Source organism: Taudactylus pleione, unplaced genomic scaffold, assembly GCF_031769625.1.
Source record: "Taudactylus pleione unplaced genomic scaffold, aTauple2 ptg000685l, whole genome shotgun sequence".
Lineage (NCBI taxonomy): Eukaryota > Metazoa > Chordata > Amphibia > Anura > Myobatrachidae > Taudactylus > Taudactylus pleione.
Genome location: NW_028285087.1, coordinates 382,160 through 401,890, shown reverse-complemented (window position 1 = coordinate 401,890; position 19,731 = coordinate 382,160). Strand labels below are relative to the sequence as shown.

The 19,731-nt window shown below is 45.4% G+C and overlaps 1 protein-coding gene across 2 annotated transcripts in view; it reads left to right on the top strand.

Annotated features, from left to right (window-relative positions):
* The window catches only part of CCDC186 (coiled-coil domain containing 186), a 63,249-nt gene extending 47,257 nt beyond the window's left edge, over window positions 1-15,992 (top strand). For both annotated transcript variants that reach the window (XM_088456087.1, XM_088456085.1), the window contains exons 15-16: window positions 4,805-5,024; window positions 9,257-15,992. In XM_088456087.1, the coding sequence (XP_088312213.1) occupies window positions 4,805-5,024; window positions 9,257-9,337 (301 nt within the window). In that variant the 3' untranslated portion in view covers window positions 9,338-15,992. The remainder of the gene's footprint in view (window positions 1-4,804; window positions 5,025-9,256) is intronic.
* Window positions 15,993-19,731: the final 3,739 nt, after the last annotated feature.

Genomic DNA, 19,731 nt, shown 5'->3' with positions numbered 1-19,731 from the left:
TTACGTAGATGAATCCATTAATACATTGCACTAGCTTGAAGACCACTTAGAATAATGTGTACAATCAATGTAATTACATGATGACTACGGGGTAGAATAATCAGTGCATAAGCTGCATTCACATGACGACCACTGACGCAGTATTTACACTGTGACCACATGACGGCCACTGACCCTGTATAATCAGCACATACACTGTGACCACATGACGGCCACTGACACTGTATAATCAGTACTTACACTGTGACCATATGACAGCCACTGACGCAGTATGTACACTGTGACCACATGACGGCCACTGACGCAGTATAATCAGTACTTACACTGTGACCACATGACGGCCACTGACGCCGTATAATCAGTACATACACTGTGACCACATGACAGCCACTGACGCAGTATAATCAGTACTTACACTGTGACCACATGACGGCCACTGACACTGTATAATCAGTACTTACACTGTGACCACATGACGGCCACTGACGCAGTATAATCAGTACTTACACTGTGACCACATGACGGCCACTGACACTGTATAATCAGCACATACACTGTGACCACATGACAGCCACTGACGCAGTATAATCAGTACTTACACTGTGACCACATGACGGCCACTGACGCAGTATAATCAGCACTTACACTGTGACCACATGACGGCCACTGACGCAGTATAATCAGTACATACACTGTGACCACATGACGGCCACTGACGCAGTATAATCAGTACTTACACTGTGACCACATGACGGCCATTGACACTGTATAATCAGTATTTACACTGTGACCACATGACGGCCACTGACACTGTATAATCAGCACATACACTGTGACCACATGACGGCCACTGACACTGTATAATCAGCACATACACTGTGACCACATGACGGCCACTGACACTGTATAATCAGCACATACACTGTGACCACATGACGGCCACTGACGCAGTATAATCAGTACTTACACTGTGACCACATGACGGCCACTGACGAAGTATAATCAGTACATACACTGTGACCACATGACGGCCACTGACGCAGTATTTACACTGTGACCACATGACAGCCACTTACACTGTGACCACATGACAGCCACTGACGTAGTATAATCAGTACTTACACTGTGACCACATGACGGCCACTGACGCAGTATAATCAGTACTTACACTGTGACCACATGACTGCCACTGACACTGTGTAATCAGCACACACACTGTGGCCACTGACGCAGTATAATCAGTACTTACACTGTGACCACATGACAGCCACTGACGCAGTATAATCAGTACTTACACTGTGACCACATGACGGCCACTGACGAAGTATAATCAGTATTTACACTGTGACCACATGACGGCCACTGACACTGTATAATCAGTATTTACACTGTGACCACATGACGGCCACTGACACTGTATAATCAGTACTTACACTGTGACCACATGACGGCCACTGACGCAGTATAATCAGCACATACACTGTGACCACATGACGGCCACTGACGCCGTATAATCAGTACTTACACTGTGACCACATGACAGCCACTGACGCAGTATTTACACTGTGACCACATGACGGCCACTGACGCCGTATAATCAGTACTTACACTGTGACCACATGACGGCCACTGACACTGTATAATCAGCACATACACTGTGACCACATGACGGCCACTGACACTGTATAATCAGTACTTACACTGTGACCACATGACGGCCACTGACGCCGTATAATCAGTACTTACACTGTGACCACATGACGGCCACTGACGCTATATAACATAATTATGATTGGAAAGTCTAGGTTGTTAATATTTCTTCAAACATTATATTATTTATGTAATTTAGACTAAATGGAAATGAACAGGGGATACTTCAAATAAGATAAAAGACCAATCAAATTCTTACAAAATCTATTGTTAGTAGTAAAATTCTGTAATAAAATAAAATAATAATCAATTAATCTAATGTCCCATCTTACCCTTCCTCCAGCTGGCGTTGTATTGTGTTTCTGAACTCTGGGGGCGATTCAGACCCGGACGCTAAGCTGCGCTCTCTCGCAGCCGTCAAGGGGCGGAGATGCAAATGCCGCGATCGCACGGCCAGGCTAAGGGACACCATCTATGTCTTATAGAGCGACGGCAGAGTGAACGCTCGCCGGTGTAATAACGTCCACTTTTCTTTATTAGCACACGTCATCTCCAGGAAGTGTATGATTAATCAGTAACATCAAGAGCCATCGGAGCTGCTCGCAGCCCTTAAGGTAGACCCTACCCCACCGCAAGCGCTGCGATCACTGCAGGCTGAAATACAACCAGCTGACGTGTACGATGACACCTGCATGGTAATTATGCACCCCCAAAGAACGCCGTTTTTTGACGCTCGGACACGCCTGCGTTCACACATCCACGCCCCCGTTTTCCAGGACCTTCCCCTGTTACCACCCAGAAACTGCGATATCTGTCACTCAAAGTAGCGTTCAGTCTTTGTGCTACGGGCGCACAATTCCCGATCGCAGTGACTGGTTCACGCACGCTCACTGCGATACATACGCATGTGCAGACTAGTGACAATCGCCCATAGCGAGCGATCGCAGCTTAGCGTCCGGGTCTGAATGGGGCCATCTGCTTGTTACTATTGGGATTGGCAGCTTTTAAGCTTGTCTGTTTCAGCTTATTCACTTCTCGTCCTTACATTAGGTCCTTACATTAGGTCAGATAATATAACCGTTGACTACGTTTCAAGCTCTTTTTACTACTACCCAGCAATCTCTTACATATTGAGCATTCGCTTACATATTTGTCTTTATGTATAATTTACTACCTGGAATTGTGTTGTGTTTTTTTTTTTTTTTTTTGCTATTTATATCCTTTAGAGCTTGTTTCTATATAAGCTCTGTGTTATACAGGTGCTGGAAGATGTATTATTTATTCATTTGCATAGACTGCAAAGAAATTCAGCAAATCCGGGCTGCCGTAAAGTGCAGCCATTGCCACGATGACTCGCGCTGGCGAGATTATCGTGGCTAATGGGATTGGACCCCTTTTGTGTCTGTGAGGATGCACCCGGCCTGTACAATGTAGCTGTATCAGCAGTCTGGCAGCGGTTTGTCATAGTTGTTTAATGACTTGTTTCTTAGTGGGGAAATAAGTCCCTCGCAGGTTGCCGCAATGTGTGAAGACACTCCGCGACCAGTACCTTCACTAATTTGTGCTCACACCCTATATAGGCGCCCAAGAAACTTTGTGTATCGTAACAGGTGGTAATCTGCGCAGCCGGACATTGCAGTGAAGGCTGGTGGAACATCTCTCCATTGAAACCTCATCTCCTTTAGAGTCTAGACTTGTGTAGTAACATTTGTTGTGAGACTGAGATAGTGCTCTCACCTCCCAGAAGCCACACAGCATAAATTCCCCTGCAGTGTCTTCCAAACCTGTGTGTTTAAGGTGGGCCTGGAGCCCAGCCACCTTTCCCTGCACATGATGCTGGTAGCAGACACTCCAGTTCTCGCACTATCATGCAACTACAACTCCCAGAATGCCACATCCACTAGAGGCACAATCGTCCCACAGCAGCTGCTGAGTACCTGCCTTATAGTCCATAGACGCTTGGGCACACATGGAACTACAATTCCCAGAATGCCACATCCACTAGAGGCACAATCATCCCACATCAGCTGCTGAGTACCTGCCTTATAGTCCATAGACGCTTGGGCACACATGGAACTACAATTCCCAGAATGCCACATCCACTAGAGGCACAATCATCCCACATCAGCTGCTGAGTACCTGCCTTATAGTCCATAGATGCTTGGGCACACATGGAACTACAATTCCCAGAATGCCATATCCACTAGAGGCACAATCATCCCACAGCAGCTGCTGAGTACCTGCCTTATAGTCCATAGACGCTTGGGCACACATGGAACTACAATTCCCAGAATGCCACATCCACTAGAGGCACAATCATCCCACATCAGCTGCTGAGTACCTGCCTTATAGTCCATAGACGCTTGGGCACACATGGAACTACAATTCCCAGAGTGCCGCATCCACTAAATTCTACTAAGCACGGTTTACAGACCTTGTTGCATTGCGCAGATTCAGGGGACGTTTGTCTGTAATCGCACCAATATGATAAGAGTATATGTCAGTATTCTATAACTGGTTATTGCATGTGTTCCATTGCCCACCCTAATCTTCTGAGCTGCTGTGCCGCCTGGCACCTTTATAGGTCTTCCTTGGTGATGGGTCAATCCAGAGCTCTGCTGCAAACTGTCTTTTACCAATACCAAAGAACAGATTGTAAGCTCTCTGGGGCAGGGCTTAGCTATGCTTTTACCAATCCTGTCTGTTGTAACCAGATTTGTAAATAAACTTTATCTTATTGATTGATCATTTTGTTTGAGTTTTATCCTTCTCACAGTTGAGTGTTTAGTACATGGAGTCGCTTTATCATTAGCCCAGCCAGAACATCTGATAATGGATTAGGACAGACAATACTTTTCGTTATAGTGATGCTTTAGTGCCTGAATACAATAAATAATTATATAGAAAAATAATGCTGAAGTTACCGGTCTCGTACAGCAGAAGATCCGGGGTTAGGAGAAGACCTTTTGGGTGTCTTTGTAGAGCATTTGATTTGCTCTGTTTCTGTAGTACAGGGGAATGAGGAGGCTCCATGTATTAGAGACCTTGTGGGTTACAGACCTGCAGAACCTCCGCTATGTACTGAGCTGTCCACTGCCGCCTGTAGTTCCGCTAATGTCCGGGTGCTTCCTACTTACTGCTGTTGTTCTTGCAGAATTATACAGAGCTATGTGTTACGCGAGGAGGCCGGGACTCTCTCATCTGAAGCCTCAGACTTCATCAAAGCTCATTTGAGCAAACGTGGCGGCATCATGGCTTCCCTGTACACCTCCCATCCGGCGGACAGTGCTCTCACGCTGGACCTGTCCCTGAAGATTAACAGGAAGCTGCAGGAGGTCCTGGAAGACACTTTGCTGAAAAATATAACTCTCAAGGTGAGAATCTGCAGTAAGGGTTACACCAGCTCATACAGCGATTGTGAGACCTTAAATATAAATAACCCAGAGCGCTAATAACTAAAGAATAACGGGCTGTCTATAATAAAAGCTACACCAAAAAGGACAGCCAGCCCTCCAACGTATGGGGAAAACTGGATGATCCCCAAAAAACAGGTATATAACAATCAGAAAGGTATGAAGGGCGCTAGTCAAATAAAAGTGTACATTTAATGTAATAAACAATTATAACACATGTAATAAAATCAGGAGACGTCAAAATACGGACAGTTATGAAAATAAAAAAAGAAAATAATGAGAAAAATAAATAAATAGACAATAAAATCATCATGCACCACACCAAAGACATGGTGTTACATAGACAAAATCGCTAGACTCCTATTAAGTACCAAACACTGCTGCTCGGCGATATAAACAGAAAGGAGTTGGTTTGTAATATTGTATCTTAAAAAATGTTACATTTGTAACTCCATTTGGGAAAGATAATATGTATCCTTTTGAAGCAACCTGGTACTGTAAAAAAAAGTTTTGTAAGACCGAGTTCCCAGGAGAAAGAAATCGGTATGTATAGTAACCTGTTTACTACTTGTGTATAGCAATCCCAATTAGGAGGAGAAAAAAAAAGAAACTGTAGATAAATCCAGGTAAATCACTAATAATAGTGAGGCTGTGAAGTTTCAACAATGGTTGCCAAGGGAGATTTACACAACATGCATGTGTGGTGAGTGGTCGTCTCATTCAGATTTTAACCCCAATGGTATCCGTTATATCAGTCACGGTGCTGCATGGCAGATACAACAAAGCCAGCAGTGGTATTTACCGGTCTCCGTGTAACTCTCAGATGTAGCAGGGAACCAAGGGCCTGATTCAGAGCCGAACGCTCTGACCAGAGCGCTCGCTCTGAATCAGGGCCCTCCTCCATGAAAATGGAGCGGCCTCCTGGCCGTTCGCATAGCTGTGGGTGACCACCCACAGCATATGCGAGTGTCCATGATGATGGTCGCGATGGTCTTGACCATCGCGACCATCGGGCTTGCGACGGAGACCCTGCGGTAGGGTCTCGCTGCCGCAAGCCCTGGAGTGATTTTGGCTCTATCAGTGGGGCCGGCTTCAGACGGTAGGCGTTCCCATGGGAACGCCTCCGTCTGGCAGGCACGCCCACCAAAGGGGGCGTGCTGTCAATCAACATCGACAGCACGCCCCCTTTGGTGCGAGACCCGGAGCGATGGAGAGTCCGTTGCTCGCCGGGTCTCGCGCATGCGCACGACGGAGCTCCCTCCATCGTGCACATGCGCAGTGGGGGAACATCGACCCGCTTGCGAGCGTCCTGCACTCGCGAGCGGGTCTGAATGACCCCCCAAGATCGTAGGGAGCGGCAGCCCATAAAATCTTTAGCCTGTTCCACAAGTGGGCACTTTTTATGGGCTGGCTTTGTTGTATCTGCCATGCAGCACCGTGTCTGATATAACGGATACCATTGGGGTTAAAATCTGAGTGAGACGACCACTCACCACGCATGCATGTTGTGTAAATCTCCCTTGGCAACCCTTGTTGAAACTTCACAGCCTCACTATTATTAGTGATTTACCTGGATTTAGCTACAGTTTCTTTTTTTTTCTCTTCCTAATTGGGATTGCTATACACAAGTAGTAAACAGGTTACTATACATACCGATTTCTTTCTCCTGGGAACTCTGGAACCCATTCAGACCCGCTCACAAGCGCTGAGCGCTTGCAACTGGGTTGATGTTTAGTAGGCCCTGCGCACGAGCAGCGGCCGCACTGCACTTGCGCACGCCCTGGAGCGAGAGAGAAATTCTCTGGCTCCGGAGCTCACTACAAAAGGGGCGGCTGTCAATGTTGATCGACAGCTCGCCCCGTTTTGTAGGCGGGGCAGGGGGGTGGTTTCACAAACTGAGGTGTTCCGTAAGGAACGCCTGCCGTTTTGTGGGCGGCCGCACTGACAACAGCAGTGATGTCAGTGGGGAGCTTCCTGCTCGATCAGAGCAGGAAGCTCCCTGGGGCTTGCGGTTGCCGAGACCCAACCTTAGGGTCTCGTCGCAAGCCCCAATGGTTGCGAAGGTCTTGACCATCGCGACCATCAACCTGGTCGGTCGCTAAAGCTGTGGGTGGTAACCCACAGCTTGGCTAGAGACCAGGAGGCCGCACTGGAAAAGTCAAGCGCCCGCCCTCATTCTGAGCGAGCACTCGCTTCTTGCAACCGCCTCTGAATGAGGGCCTCGGTCTTGCAAAACTTTTTTTTACAATACCAGGTTGCTTCAAAAGGATACATATTATCTTTCCCAAGTTGCCAAGCAGCAGGTGTTTGGTAGTTTATAGGAGTCTATGTAACACCATATCTTTGGTGTGGTGCATGATGATTTTATTGTCTATTTATTTATTTTTCTCATTATTTTCATATCTGTCCGTATTTTGATGTCTCCTGATTTTTAAGCTATGATTATTTATTGTTTATTGCATGTGTTATGAATGTGTTGCTTCATTAAATTAACACTTTTATTTGATTAGCGCCCTTCATACCTTTCTGATTGTGAGACATGCACCACACACACACCATCTGGGAAACCTAGAATAAAGTGCCACGGTGGGATTTGGCATAGTTCTCCTGTAATGCCTTGGGAAATACTTGTTTTATAAATTACTACGTGGTCATAAGGCATGCCCGCTCCGCCCCGATCATCCAAAACAGTCCTACATATAGGGATCACTGATCCCTATGCAAAATAAATTATTCCTGTCCAATGCCAAAGGAATTTTAAACTCTGTACAGGACGGATGCGGGAATTGTTTTATCCTTTCTCTAGACCCATTCTCCGATCTGCGCTCCCTATAAACCCTTTTAGCAGAGTACTGATCAATCTCTATGTCCATCCTCACCCTGCTATATCCAGGAAAGAGCTAACGCCCAGGAAAGGAAGAATTATTGGGTGGTATTTTGCCGTGTCATTTGCCTATAATCGCTGTACACTGTGGGCCTGATTCAGACCCGTTCGCTAGCAAGCGGCCGCTCGTTGCAGACGATGTTCGCTAATGTGCGCATGCGTGTAGTTCGCAGTGCACGTGCGCAAACTAGTACGAGCGATCTGATTTTATTCGCTCGCCCTGCAAAGACAGCCCAGTGGAATAAGTGACAGGAGAGGGCATTTGTGGGTGGTAACGGGCAGGGCAGTAGTGACGGGGGAGTTACGGACGCAGGCGTGCCAGAGTGTTTTCACGCTGTTTCTGGGGCATACATAATTAACAGGCAGCGTCATAGAACACGTCACCTGGCTGGTTTCTACACTGAAGTTCTCGCAGTGCTTGTGGTAGGGTAAAGTCAACTGTAAGCGTTGCAGTCACATCTGATGTAACCTGAAGCTCCGATGGTTGTATATACTTCCTGGAGATGACGTACGCTAGTGGGCGGCTATAGACAGGCTGGTGGGCGTCTATAAACACAAAGTGGTCGCTCGCCAAGACATAGTGGGCGTGCTTATGCCTTGCCGAGCGAGCGGCTGCCTTGACGTCAATTTGCAAAATTTACATACGCTGGGAGCGAGCGGCCGCATCTAGTGAGCGGGTCTGAATCAGGCCCTGTATCCAATAAATCAGATGCATCATGAAAATGTTAATTTCTTTGGTTATGACTGGGCTATGGGTCTTCCATAAAGACCTGAAACCTCTGAGCCTAAAATTATGTACATAAGCAGGTTTTGTAATCTAATTCCTCCTCCCACCATTGGCAGAGAGTGACAGACCATTTACATAAATAATGCCAATAATGTAAACCTTAATCGGGTGCAGGGAGTAAAGCTGGCCACACACTAGACCAACTTACATCCAACCAGCCAAATTGTTGATTGGTTGGAATGAAAATCTGGTAAGGTATGAAAGCAAATGACAATCAGCAATTTTCTCCCAAACGCCAGAAAATTAACAAAAACTGTTGTTTGAACAAATTGTTTAGAGCAAACATTTAACAAACTTGTCTGACGACCATTTTCATCTGTTTTCTGGCATTTAGGAGCAAATTTCTGATCATCATTTACTCCCATTCCTTACCAGATTTTCATTCCAACCAATCAACAAGTTGGCTGGTTGGATGTAAGTTGGTCTAGTGTGTGGCCAGCTTAAGCCTATAAATGATTGCTGTATGATTCCCACCCTCATTTTTACGGTCTGTGATGAGATATAAATCTGTTTGCTCTACAGGAAAATCTGCAGACCCTCGGATCGGAAATCGACCGACTGACCAAACCAGAACGTAGGTTGCCGCCTGGAACGTACTCCTAACGCCATCTAGTCGCGCCCAGAAATAACGCAGCACTTTCCCTAAAAAAACATTTGCCTGAAATCAGGAATCTGAGATCACAGAAATGTATCTGGGCACCTTGTATCAGACTGTCTGATACTCCTGAATTATTACATTACAAGCTATTGCACTAACTAGTAAGGGAACCGGTGACTGGGGTCCCTTGCTGACGCCTCCGCAATCATTGTTGAGGTTCTCCGAACTGTTTTATTGTATTCTGTCATTTTTCTCCAATCACTAGAAAAGTGATATTTTACTCCAGAAGTCACTCTCCTGTTCTTGTGGAACTACAACCCCCAGCAAACCAGAGAGAGAGGTTGTCAAAGCTTGCATTAAATTATAGAATATCCTTGTAATCCTGTGGTTTACCCTGTATATCATGCTTATCAAATGTAATCTGTACAGGGACTAACAGGTTGATCCGTCAGATCCTTGATTTTAAAATAATGAAGATTTTGTATTTATTGAGAAATTGTCTTTATATTCTGTCCCTTGGCGCTTTCACTGTCTATATCTCTGGGCAAAGGAATATTAATGTGAAAACTGGGGTCTGTGTGAGTACTTGGCACTGGTCGGGGAGGACACTAGTCCAATACCAGGTTGTACAATCACCTGGAAATTAGAGCAAATTGCGTAAAAGTGTAAGGCCAGTTACCCAGTGGCGTTCTAAACACTCCAGCAGCGTTACACTTCTGGGGGACGGGCTACATGTGTAAATGGAACGCGCGGCGGCCAAAATAACCATTACAGTGCTGCGACTGCTCCTGACTGCATGTGGGAATGGGGTTACTAGTATCAATAAATCCCCCCCCTTCCTCATTACCTGCTTTGATAGGTATGAACCGCCAGCGGCTGACAGTCGTCAGTAGGATTCTCTGATGCTCTCTGCGCTGCAGATTTGACGTCCAGCGTCCTCGATAAGGGATTACGAGGGCTGACTATAACTTCTACACCAGGGGTCTTCAACCTTGGCCCTCCAGCTGCTGTGGAACTACACAACCCAGCATGCACTGCCACCTTTTTGATATAACAGCATGCTGAAACTATATGGCAGTGCATGCTGGGATGTGTAGTTCCACAGCAGCTGGAGGACCAAGGTTGGAGACCCCTGTTCTACGCAGTGATATATACTGAAGGTCTGCTTGTCTGTCCCTATGACAGCGAACGCCATCTGCGCTTTTCACACACTGGTCTTCCAGTCTACATTAGGGGTAATTAGAGTGTCCTGGCTGTTGCGATTAATAGGTTGCTTTCAGGCTGTAGTGTGTAATGTATTGGGCAGATGCTCACTGCTACGTGAGGTTCGACCTGTACCACCATCCTCAAGGCCTAGCCTAACCCTATTATGGGGAAAAAAAAAGACGTCTGCCGAGAGACTACCAGACACCATTTACTGATTCAGAAATGGTCTTGAAACCTCTAAAGAGAATCAAAGGATTATTTTATTCCATCATCTGCCTTCATTTAATTAATGAGCTTGAGAAATGTGAATATGCTCGGTGAACGCCTGGTCTGGGCGCTTCATTCAATACTTGGGAATCTGAGTGAGTGTTGTGCGCCCCCGCCTGGAGACTGCTGGAAATGTCAGTGTGGGGGAGTCACACAAGTTACATTTGTCACGTTCATTAGAGTCTTCCTGTTGTTGTGTTGGGCAGGAAAGCCGTTTGTACATCATTGACGTTTTTATGTGTTTTATGTTGTTTTAGCAGAAGTCTCTAGCGCACTCTGTTTTTGGTTTAAAACGTGGAATTATTATTTGGTACTGGGCACAAATGACCATGTTGGTGAACATTGGGTGGGCTTCTGTGCCATCCTGTAGGTTGGATCTGACGTTGCATTAAATTTGGAATCTAGCTGGTACAATTATTATTTTTACAAAGCGGTCGGCCATTTTTATAACCGCCAAATGTGCCAGTATCTCTGGCTTTATTTCGAGAGAAATCCACAGATCATAAAGATAATAAGATTATATAATTCACCTTTTTCTGGAGGATGGGCGGTGTCACAGGGGCGGTGTCTTCAGCTAAGAAATTGCTGGCGTTCATCCCACTGAATCGCGGCGGAGACGGGCACATTTGCTTGTTGCGCACTTGTCCTTCACATGGAGAGCAGATGAAATGGGTGTAAGAACTGGACACGACTGATGTAGGGGTCTGGCATGAGTTCCCGGCGGTCGGGACGCCGCAGGTCAGAATAGCGACAGCGGTATCCTGCTATTGGGATTCTGGTCCCGGTCTTTAGAGCGTCAGCATGCCGCACGCCGAGATGCTGACTACATCCCCTGATATAGTCCTGGCAGCCTCTGTACTCCTGTTTAATGCTCAGAAATAATGCATAGCTTTACAGCCGGCCAGATCAGTATTGTCATCCCCCTTCCATATGAAGGGCATGCTGAATGTTGTAGTGCTGCTGTAGCTGAAGGCGTCCTGACGCTGACGATCGCACAGAAGAGGCCATCTCTTCCAGAGATTATTAGACCCATGTGTGACTTGATAGAGGAAATGAGAAGGAAATATCAGCTCCAGGCCATTAGCTGTCGGTGATGTAATATTCTCAGATCTTTTCTGGCATTGGGGCCTATTCTGTGCCATTTCCATTCTGGATGGAGAACGGAGCTTGTGGTGTTTTTTTTGCTTATGTCATCACAGCGTTATAGATATAATCTAGATCATTTATAACCTTATGTGTATTTTTATATATAAATGAATGTGTGTGTGTATATGTATGTATATGTGTATGTATGTATATATGTATATATGTATATATATATATATATATATATATATATATATATATATATATATATACAAAATCACTGTTCTAGCACTGCACACCAAAACTGTCTGTATTAATGTCTTTTTACGATAACGCCTTCCAATATCTATAAATACACCTCCCGTATCTCAGGGGGCTGCTGATATTGTCCTCGGAGACTGTTGTGACGTCTTGAAAAGTAGTATGTCTAGGAAAGGGTGAGAACCAAGCGTTCTCTAGCGTAGTCATTCAGATAATCTGGTAACGGAGATAAGTATTGTGCGTACCGCAGTTAGATGGTTTACAAGCACTTCAGGGGGGGTCTTTATGGAACCGGTGTGATCTTCCCTCGCAGCCTTATTTTCAATCGTGACGGGATTGGAGAGCGCTCGATTCTCACCCTTTCCTAGATATATAATTTGCCTTTTCTATTCAGTGCTTTGAGATGCATGGTAAAGGCGTGGATTACGGGTAACTATATCATTATTTATTACTCACTGAGGCAAGCGGTGACACTTGAGCTGCTGTGGAACTAGAAATCCCAGCCGATCTGCTATTGGCCTCTTTTGAAGAGAGCCATTACCCGCTCCTGCATAAGCCAATAGTCTGACATCTCCGATGTTTACCATCTCGCTGGGTAATCTGAGAGCAGACACACTTCTCAGTGTTATCGCAGGATTCAATATACTGACACCAGGAGGGATCTAGCAATGACAAATCCATGTAATAATCAGCTCTGGGTTATTACATGGGGGGGGGGTCTGTGTCTTGTATGTGTGTGAGGCTGTTATCTGTGATGGACCCGAGGTTACACCAAGCGGGTTATTCTTATATTCTTACTCAGTTTGTGTGTATTTCTGTGTGACGCACGGCCAGGGAAGAGGGAACATGCAGAATAGGCCCCCAAATCCCACCCTCCATTGTTGCTGGCCCCCTGAGTATTGCGGAGCACAAATTCTAGCAGCAGTTCTAATATCTTGTAACTGAGGTCATGAAGGCACTTCTGTTTATTGATGGAATATATGGTTATATCGTTTATTGTGGTGACTGTATTGTATAGTATCTTGTCACAAGAGACTGAATCATTTAGTAAATCTGCTTAAAGTTGTTCTACTCCACGTGTGGCAGCAGTAGGAGATATGGATATAGGGGTGTATTTTATGAGGCTCTACATTTCATGGGATGGTGCCTCATACCTCATTAATTAAACACTCCTGTGGGGATCCTTCAGATCATTCTCCACCTGCTGCTATATTGAAACCTTATTTATATCACTGACACAAACTGATTTCACCATTCAGTCTGCAGTTCTGTTCGTGTGGCGGCCATCTTTGTGTTCGCATGGAGGTGTGTGGCGGCCATTTTGTATTCCCGTGGATGTGTCCGGCGGCCATATTGTGTGTAGTTTAAACCCAAAATTTGTGGGGAAATAGCTGGGTTTCTTGCAATAATTTGCAGTGTTTTGTATGGGGAACCTGCTGACAGAATTACTGGGTCACTGCGTTGAGCTAATGATGATGATTATAGTGTCTCTCTGGCTGTATTTAAAATATTGAAGTATTTGATGCTGCTGATTTTAGTCGTCTTTCTATATGTTTTTTGTGTTAATGAGCGGGACTCGCATGTTTTTCTTATCATTTACTTCACAGTGCTTTTATTTAGGTAATGTGCTCCCATCGGCTACATTCCGCGGAAGCAGGCATTTTGTGGCGTTACCCAACAAACCTCTGTGATATCCACGTTTAATGGGTTTCATTCCCATGAGTCAGCTAACAAAATGGCTACCTGTACTGCCACCGTGCGCTCTGCAGGGACTTATATGTGGCACTTGTCACCCACCAGATTACACTCCATGCACCCGTTAGAATATGAAACACAATTATTTAACACATTGACCCTGTAGAGCGCCCAGTAGTAGATAGTGTAGTTTATAGTACAGACTTTTCATATAGTGGGCATAAATACACTGCCCCCTAAAACGCAGAGTTCCAAATACAGATTAATGATACCTGTGATGACACTGAGATTGTCATTGGTTTATTATGGGCTATTCCTTGAATGAAGAGCTTGTTTCCTTGATGCATTCAGCCTGGAGACGCCACAGGTTGCACTTCTGGTAGCATTAAGACCCCTGGCCCTCTCCCTTTTGTACCCAGCATTGCACAGATACCCACCAGGTTTCTGTAACCATTTACAGGCTAGCTGGCGCCATTTTGTCCTCCCTCTGAAACCAGACGTCGGTATTCTCAGGCCTGTGCTGTGCGCTGGGGCAGGTTTAAAGCAAATCCTCCTTTCATATCTCGCTGCTAAGTACAATATAAATATCTTGTTGTATTCTTTCTCCTCCTGAGGGACAATCCTCTGTTTCTGATAAGTCTGTGTCATTCTCTCAGAAATGCAGGTGTAGAGAAATAAATTGTGGTTCTGCCACATTAGCACGTTATACACATCCATTGGAAATTAGGGGAGGGGTCCATTAATTATTCACTTTATGCAGAGGAGACCAGTTTTGCCCTCAGTATATGATGGATTGTTCTGTCATTTCTGCTGCTATTGGTTAGTATTGGGAAGAGACAGACAATGGGGGGATTGTTTCCTGTTAAATTAACATAAGAAAACCATTGTTGCACTTCCTGGAAATGGAGTCCATCTTGTTTTACACAAGAGCGTGTGAAGGCCATCTTGTTTTGTTATGGAAGCATACGGCAGCGATCTTGTCTTTGCTAGGCAGCTTGTGGCGACCATCATGTGTTTTACGTGTAGCGCTTGACGTTCATCTTTTGGTTGGGTAGAAGCGTGTACCGGCCATCTTGTGTTTGCATGGTAGCATGTGGCAGACATCATGGAAGTGTGTGTTAGCCATCTTGTGTTTGCAGGAAAGCAATATTGATATTGAATTATAACTGATACTGTATTTAACCATCAAATGTAAGACGACCCCCGATTGTCACGCCAAGGCTTGGTGACGCTGGTGGTGAGCGGGAAGTCTGATTATCGCTGGTAACCTATGTCTATTGCGTCATAATATTGTGCTTGCATGGAGCCTGTGGCAGCCATCTTGTGTGTGCTTGGTAGCATGTTGCAGCCATCATGGAAGCGTGTGTGTTAGCCATCTTGTATTTGCAGGAAAGCGTGTAGCGGCCATCTTGTGACTCTGAAAGCCTAGTGACTCCCTTTCCTCCTAGAATATTAGATTTCCTTGCCCGACGTCTCTTTAATTTCACAAAAATCACCTATTGTCTTGTGCCAAGAGTAATTGGGGAAACCACAAATTAAATTAAATATAGGATATACACATAATTTCTGATGAAATGATTTGGGCTTCAGTTAAAACATAGATAGTTGACTTTGTGTATCATAATGTCGTAGTTTGTCCTGATTTTTTTTTTTTTTTGAGGGAAAATCAAATAATTTTAATAACCTTATGTATAAAATTGTATATTAAAGATTTATTTTTCAAGTATGACGTGTGTTTTATGTGTATACTGAATTAATAATGGAGTTTATGTCGGGATATTCTGCGCATAGCGAGACCTGTGTGACCGATGCCGGCTCAGGGCTTTTCTTGTTGTACGTAAATCTGGATAAGTAATTTAAATTCTTGATGCCAAAAGCTGTTGTATTTGCATAACGTAAAATGTACATGTTTAATTGATGGAGAATTCCATAACTGATCTCCATTTTACCTAGCGGTAATTTAAGTATCCAATTAAAGTTTCTAGTGTTCATACCAGCACCCTGCCCCTGTCACAACCTGTGCAGTTCCTCTTTCCTGCCTGGGGTGTCACTCTCTGCTCTGGTGCTTCTAGCACACTATGGTCTGTACTGTATCTCAGCAGTTTGTTGCATCAGCTGAGTGTGCTAGAAGCATCAGAGCAGAGAGCGACACCCCGGGCAGGAAAGGGGAATTGCTCGGGTTGTGACAAGTGCAGGGTGCTAGAATAAACACGAAGGGCCTGATTCAGCTTAGGACGGAATTGCAAAGCTGCTCGCAAGCAGCTTTACAATTCCGACTTCGCAGATCTGGTAATACAGCAGGAGGCATCGCGCCTCATCACGCCTCCTCCATGCATTACTTATCCGAGCTGCGTTTTCCAACGCAGCATCGGATAGTCTGCGGGAACATGGGCTGGCTAAGTAGTTCATGGGGTCACGCAAGCCGGCGACCGCAGATGAGAGATGGAGGCCGGGAAATGTCTGTCGACGGAGTTCCTGGCCTCTTCCCTCCCCCAATGGCAGCGACTTACCTCCGTTTCGAAAAACTGAGACTGTCGTCTCCAACGGCAGCAGACTCCCAATCACTGACCGGCTGCTGCCCAACTGCGTGCGAACACGCATGACCCGTAATGCACATGCGCAGTAAGGGACGGACGCCTGTGCAGATTTCCGGCCATCGGAAATCCGCGTTCAGCAGTGCTTTAGCGTGCGCTGCTGAATCAGGCTCTAAGTCTCTGAATCATGTCCTGTCCAGGGCCTAAAATGCAGCGGTAATGCGGTACATTACGTAATGTACTGGCTTTATCCTCGACATCACATTAAATTGAACCCGCATATCGGAGGCAGCCATTTTGTGGGATGATGTAGCGGTTTTCTAGGATCATGTGACATGGCTGAGTCGCAAACACCCATAGAAAATAGCAGTTTTAGGGAACCCCGATTAGTCACCTTGTTTTCCACAAAGATACATGAATAATAATATTGATATCGAATTATAACTGATACTGTATTTAACCATCAAATGTAAGACGACCCCCGATTTGTCACGCCAAGGCTTGGTGACGCTGGCGGTGAGCGGGCGGTCTGATTATCGTTGGTAACCTATGTCTATTGTGTCATAATATTGGTGCTAAACAGTCTCTGTACAGGAGTATACCGTCACACACCAAGTCACCAACCAATCTTTGCTGTGTGATAACACAAATGTTATTTCTCTGTGTTTATCGGGTGCCTTTCCCAGGGAATAGTCTGACAGTCTGTCCTATGGAAGCCACACGCTAATAAACCACTTATAGGCACTCAGACATATTGTAATGTTCTTAATAATTAAGAATCGTAGCACTCCGTTAACAACTTCTACCGACGAATGAAGTTTAGTAAACTGAATTTATTTTTATGTACACGGTAAAGTACTTTGTATCATATTGATTTGTAGATATACTGTGTAAATTATTACATTGAATGACCTGATTATATATTATGTACATGTTGTAATTTCAAGTAAATGATGTACAGATCAACCCGAGACTTTGTATTGGTCTTTTTCTGGTCCGGCGGCGGTAATGGCGATGATAAGCCAATGGAAGACGGTGTATTATTTCCGTTGTATAGCCCTTAATACGCCAGATACTCTGCACTTTGTATCTTTCACTGAATTAAAACTGTGTTTTAATAGTAACAATAAAGATTATTTTAAATGTACTTAGGGGGAGACATCTCAAACATAGGAGCTGATTGGTTAGTAGAACTTTATCGCTCTCCAAACTGTCACTTTACAGGCTGCGCTAGAAAACTGACAATTAGGAGCTGCTTGGTTGGTACTTTATCTCTCGCCACTTTATCTCTCCAAAATTTGATAAATCTCTTCTTATTCGTCCTTAGTGCGCTGCCCAACTGAGCTGCACCCTGATTTTGTTTTCCGTGTATTGATGTAAAGATGGGTAGCACCCGTTAATGATAACTATAAGAAAAAAAAAAGGTAATTGAAATATTAAAATGTTAAGATCCCTGATTCAGAGCGGTATTTTTGGACAGCACCTCCTCATTCAATAGTAACCCACATTAAGGGTTTCAAGGGGGACCCACCACATCCCCCTCGGACCACCACCAGTACCGGTTTTCAGTCGTCAGCGCGTGGATGTGGTTCATTGGCTTGTATATACCCCCCCCCTATAACCTATTCCTATTACATTTATTTATGGCTTTGTTACGTGGTATCAGCCATGTATTTATATCCTCGTGAAGACTGCTATGAGCCATAAGAAGGGTAATCTGGAGGCACAACGAAGCATTAGTTGGGGGACCCTCGGTTACGTTAGGACCCCTGCCGTTTGTATGCCCAGACTTATCAAGTTGAGTTTTACTTTTCCCTTTGTTTTGTTTTAGAGGAAATAAATGAAACGTTCCCAGCTGCTGATTTTTCCTTTCATTGTATCTTCTTGCTGACACGCCAGCATCAGAGGCAGAGACTATTCCTATTGGTGTGTGTGTGTCTGCATACTGTGTGTATTTCCTTCACTGTCTTGTTTCATGAATGAACTGTCCTGTAAATGGGGACTCTCTTATCTGCTTGTCATTCTATCACAATGATGGATGTTACCCTGAGGACCTGATGCAGCTGATTCACTCCCAAATGCTGCAATTAGTAACCTACTTAGCAATTATCCCTGTCAGCCTGAGAGGTAAGCGGTTGTCTATTTATGGAGTAACTAAACTACAAGCACCTGGCCTTGAATTACCTTTTTAGGACCCTCTGGGCCAATGTGTGATTTCTAGTGTTTCTGGCAGAGACCTCAGAGCAGGGGGCTAGTGTGAGGGGCAGAGCAGGGGGGGCTAATGTGAGGGGCAGACCAGGAGGGGCTAGTGTGAGGGGCAGACCAGGGGGGGCTAGTGTGAGGGGCAGACCAGGTGGGCTAGAGGGGGCTAGTGTGAGGGGCAGACCCCAGAACAGGTTGCTACACACCATCCGTGTAGCCGGATATAAGTATAGCGGACATGTTGGGTCTTAGCCACGGGGGAGGGTTAGGTTTAGCTGTCACGGGAGGGGGAGGGTGGGGGGTTAGGCACTAATGGGGAGGGTTAGTGTTGGGATGTAGGAACAAAGGGTTAGGGGGAGGGTTACTATGCTTACTGGACCCTTGACGGGATCCTGAGCATCGGGATGCCGATGTCGGTATAGTCAGTCACAGCTGGGATTGCGTACCTATCTCCTAAGGGAGATGACCAGTGTAACAAGCAGAACCCCAGAGCTAGTGACTAATGTAACAGACCACACAGCAGGTGGCTAGTGTAGCAATGAGACACCAGGGCAGGTGGCTAGTGTAGCAATGAGACACCAGGGCAGGTGGCTAGTGTAGCAATGAGACACCAGGGCAGGTGGCTAGTGTAGCAATGAGACACCAGGGCAGGTGGCTAGTGTAGCAATGAGACACCAGGGCAGGTGGCTAGTGTAGCAATGAGACACCAGGGCAGGTGGCTAGTGTAGCAATGAGACACCAGGGCAGGTGGCTAGTGTAGCAATGAGACACCAGGGCAGGTGGCTAGTGTAGCAATGAGACACCAGGGCAGGTGGCTAGTGTAGCAATGAGACACCAGGGCAGGTGGCTAGTGTAGCAATGAGACACCAGGGCAGGTGGCTAGTGTAGCAATGAGACACCAGGGCAGGTGGCTAGTGTAGCAATGAGACACCAGGGCAGGTGGCTAGTGTAGCAATGAGACACCAGGGCAGGTGGCTAGTGTAGCAAGCATAGCCCAGAGCAGGTAGCTATAATACCAAGCAGGCCGAGGACCCATGGGTAGTGTATTATTATTAATGACTGTTAATAAACTTACATATACATATTTAGTACAAACAGAATGGGTGTAAAGTACATTACGATAAAAATAAAGCCAGAAGCAAATTAAA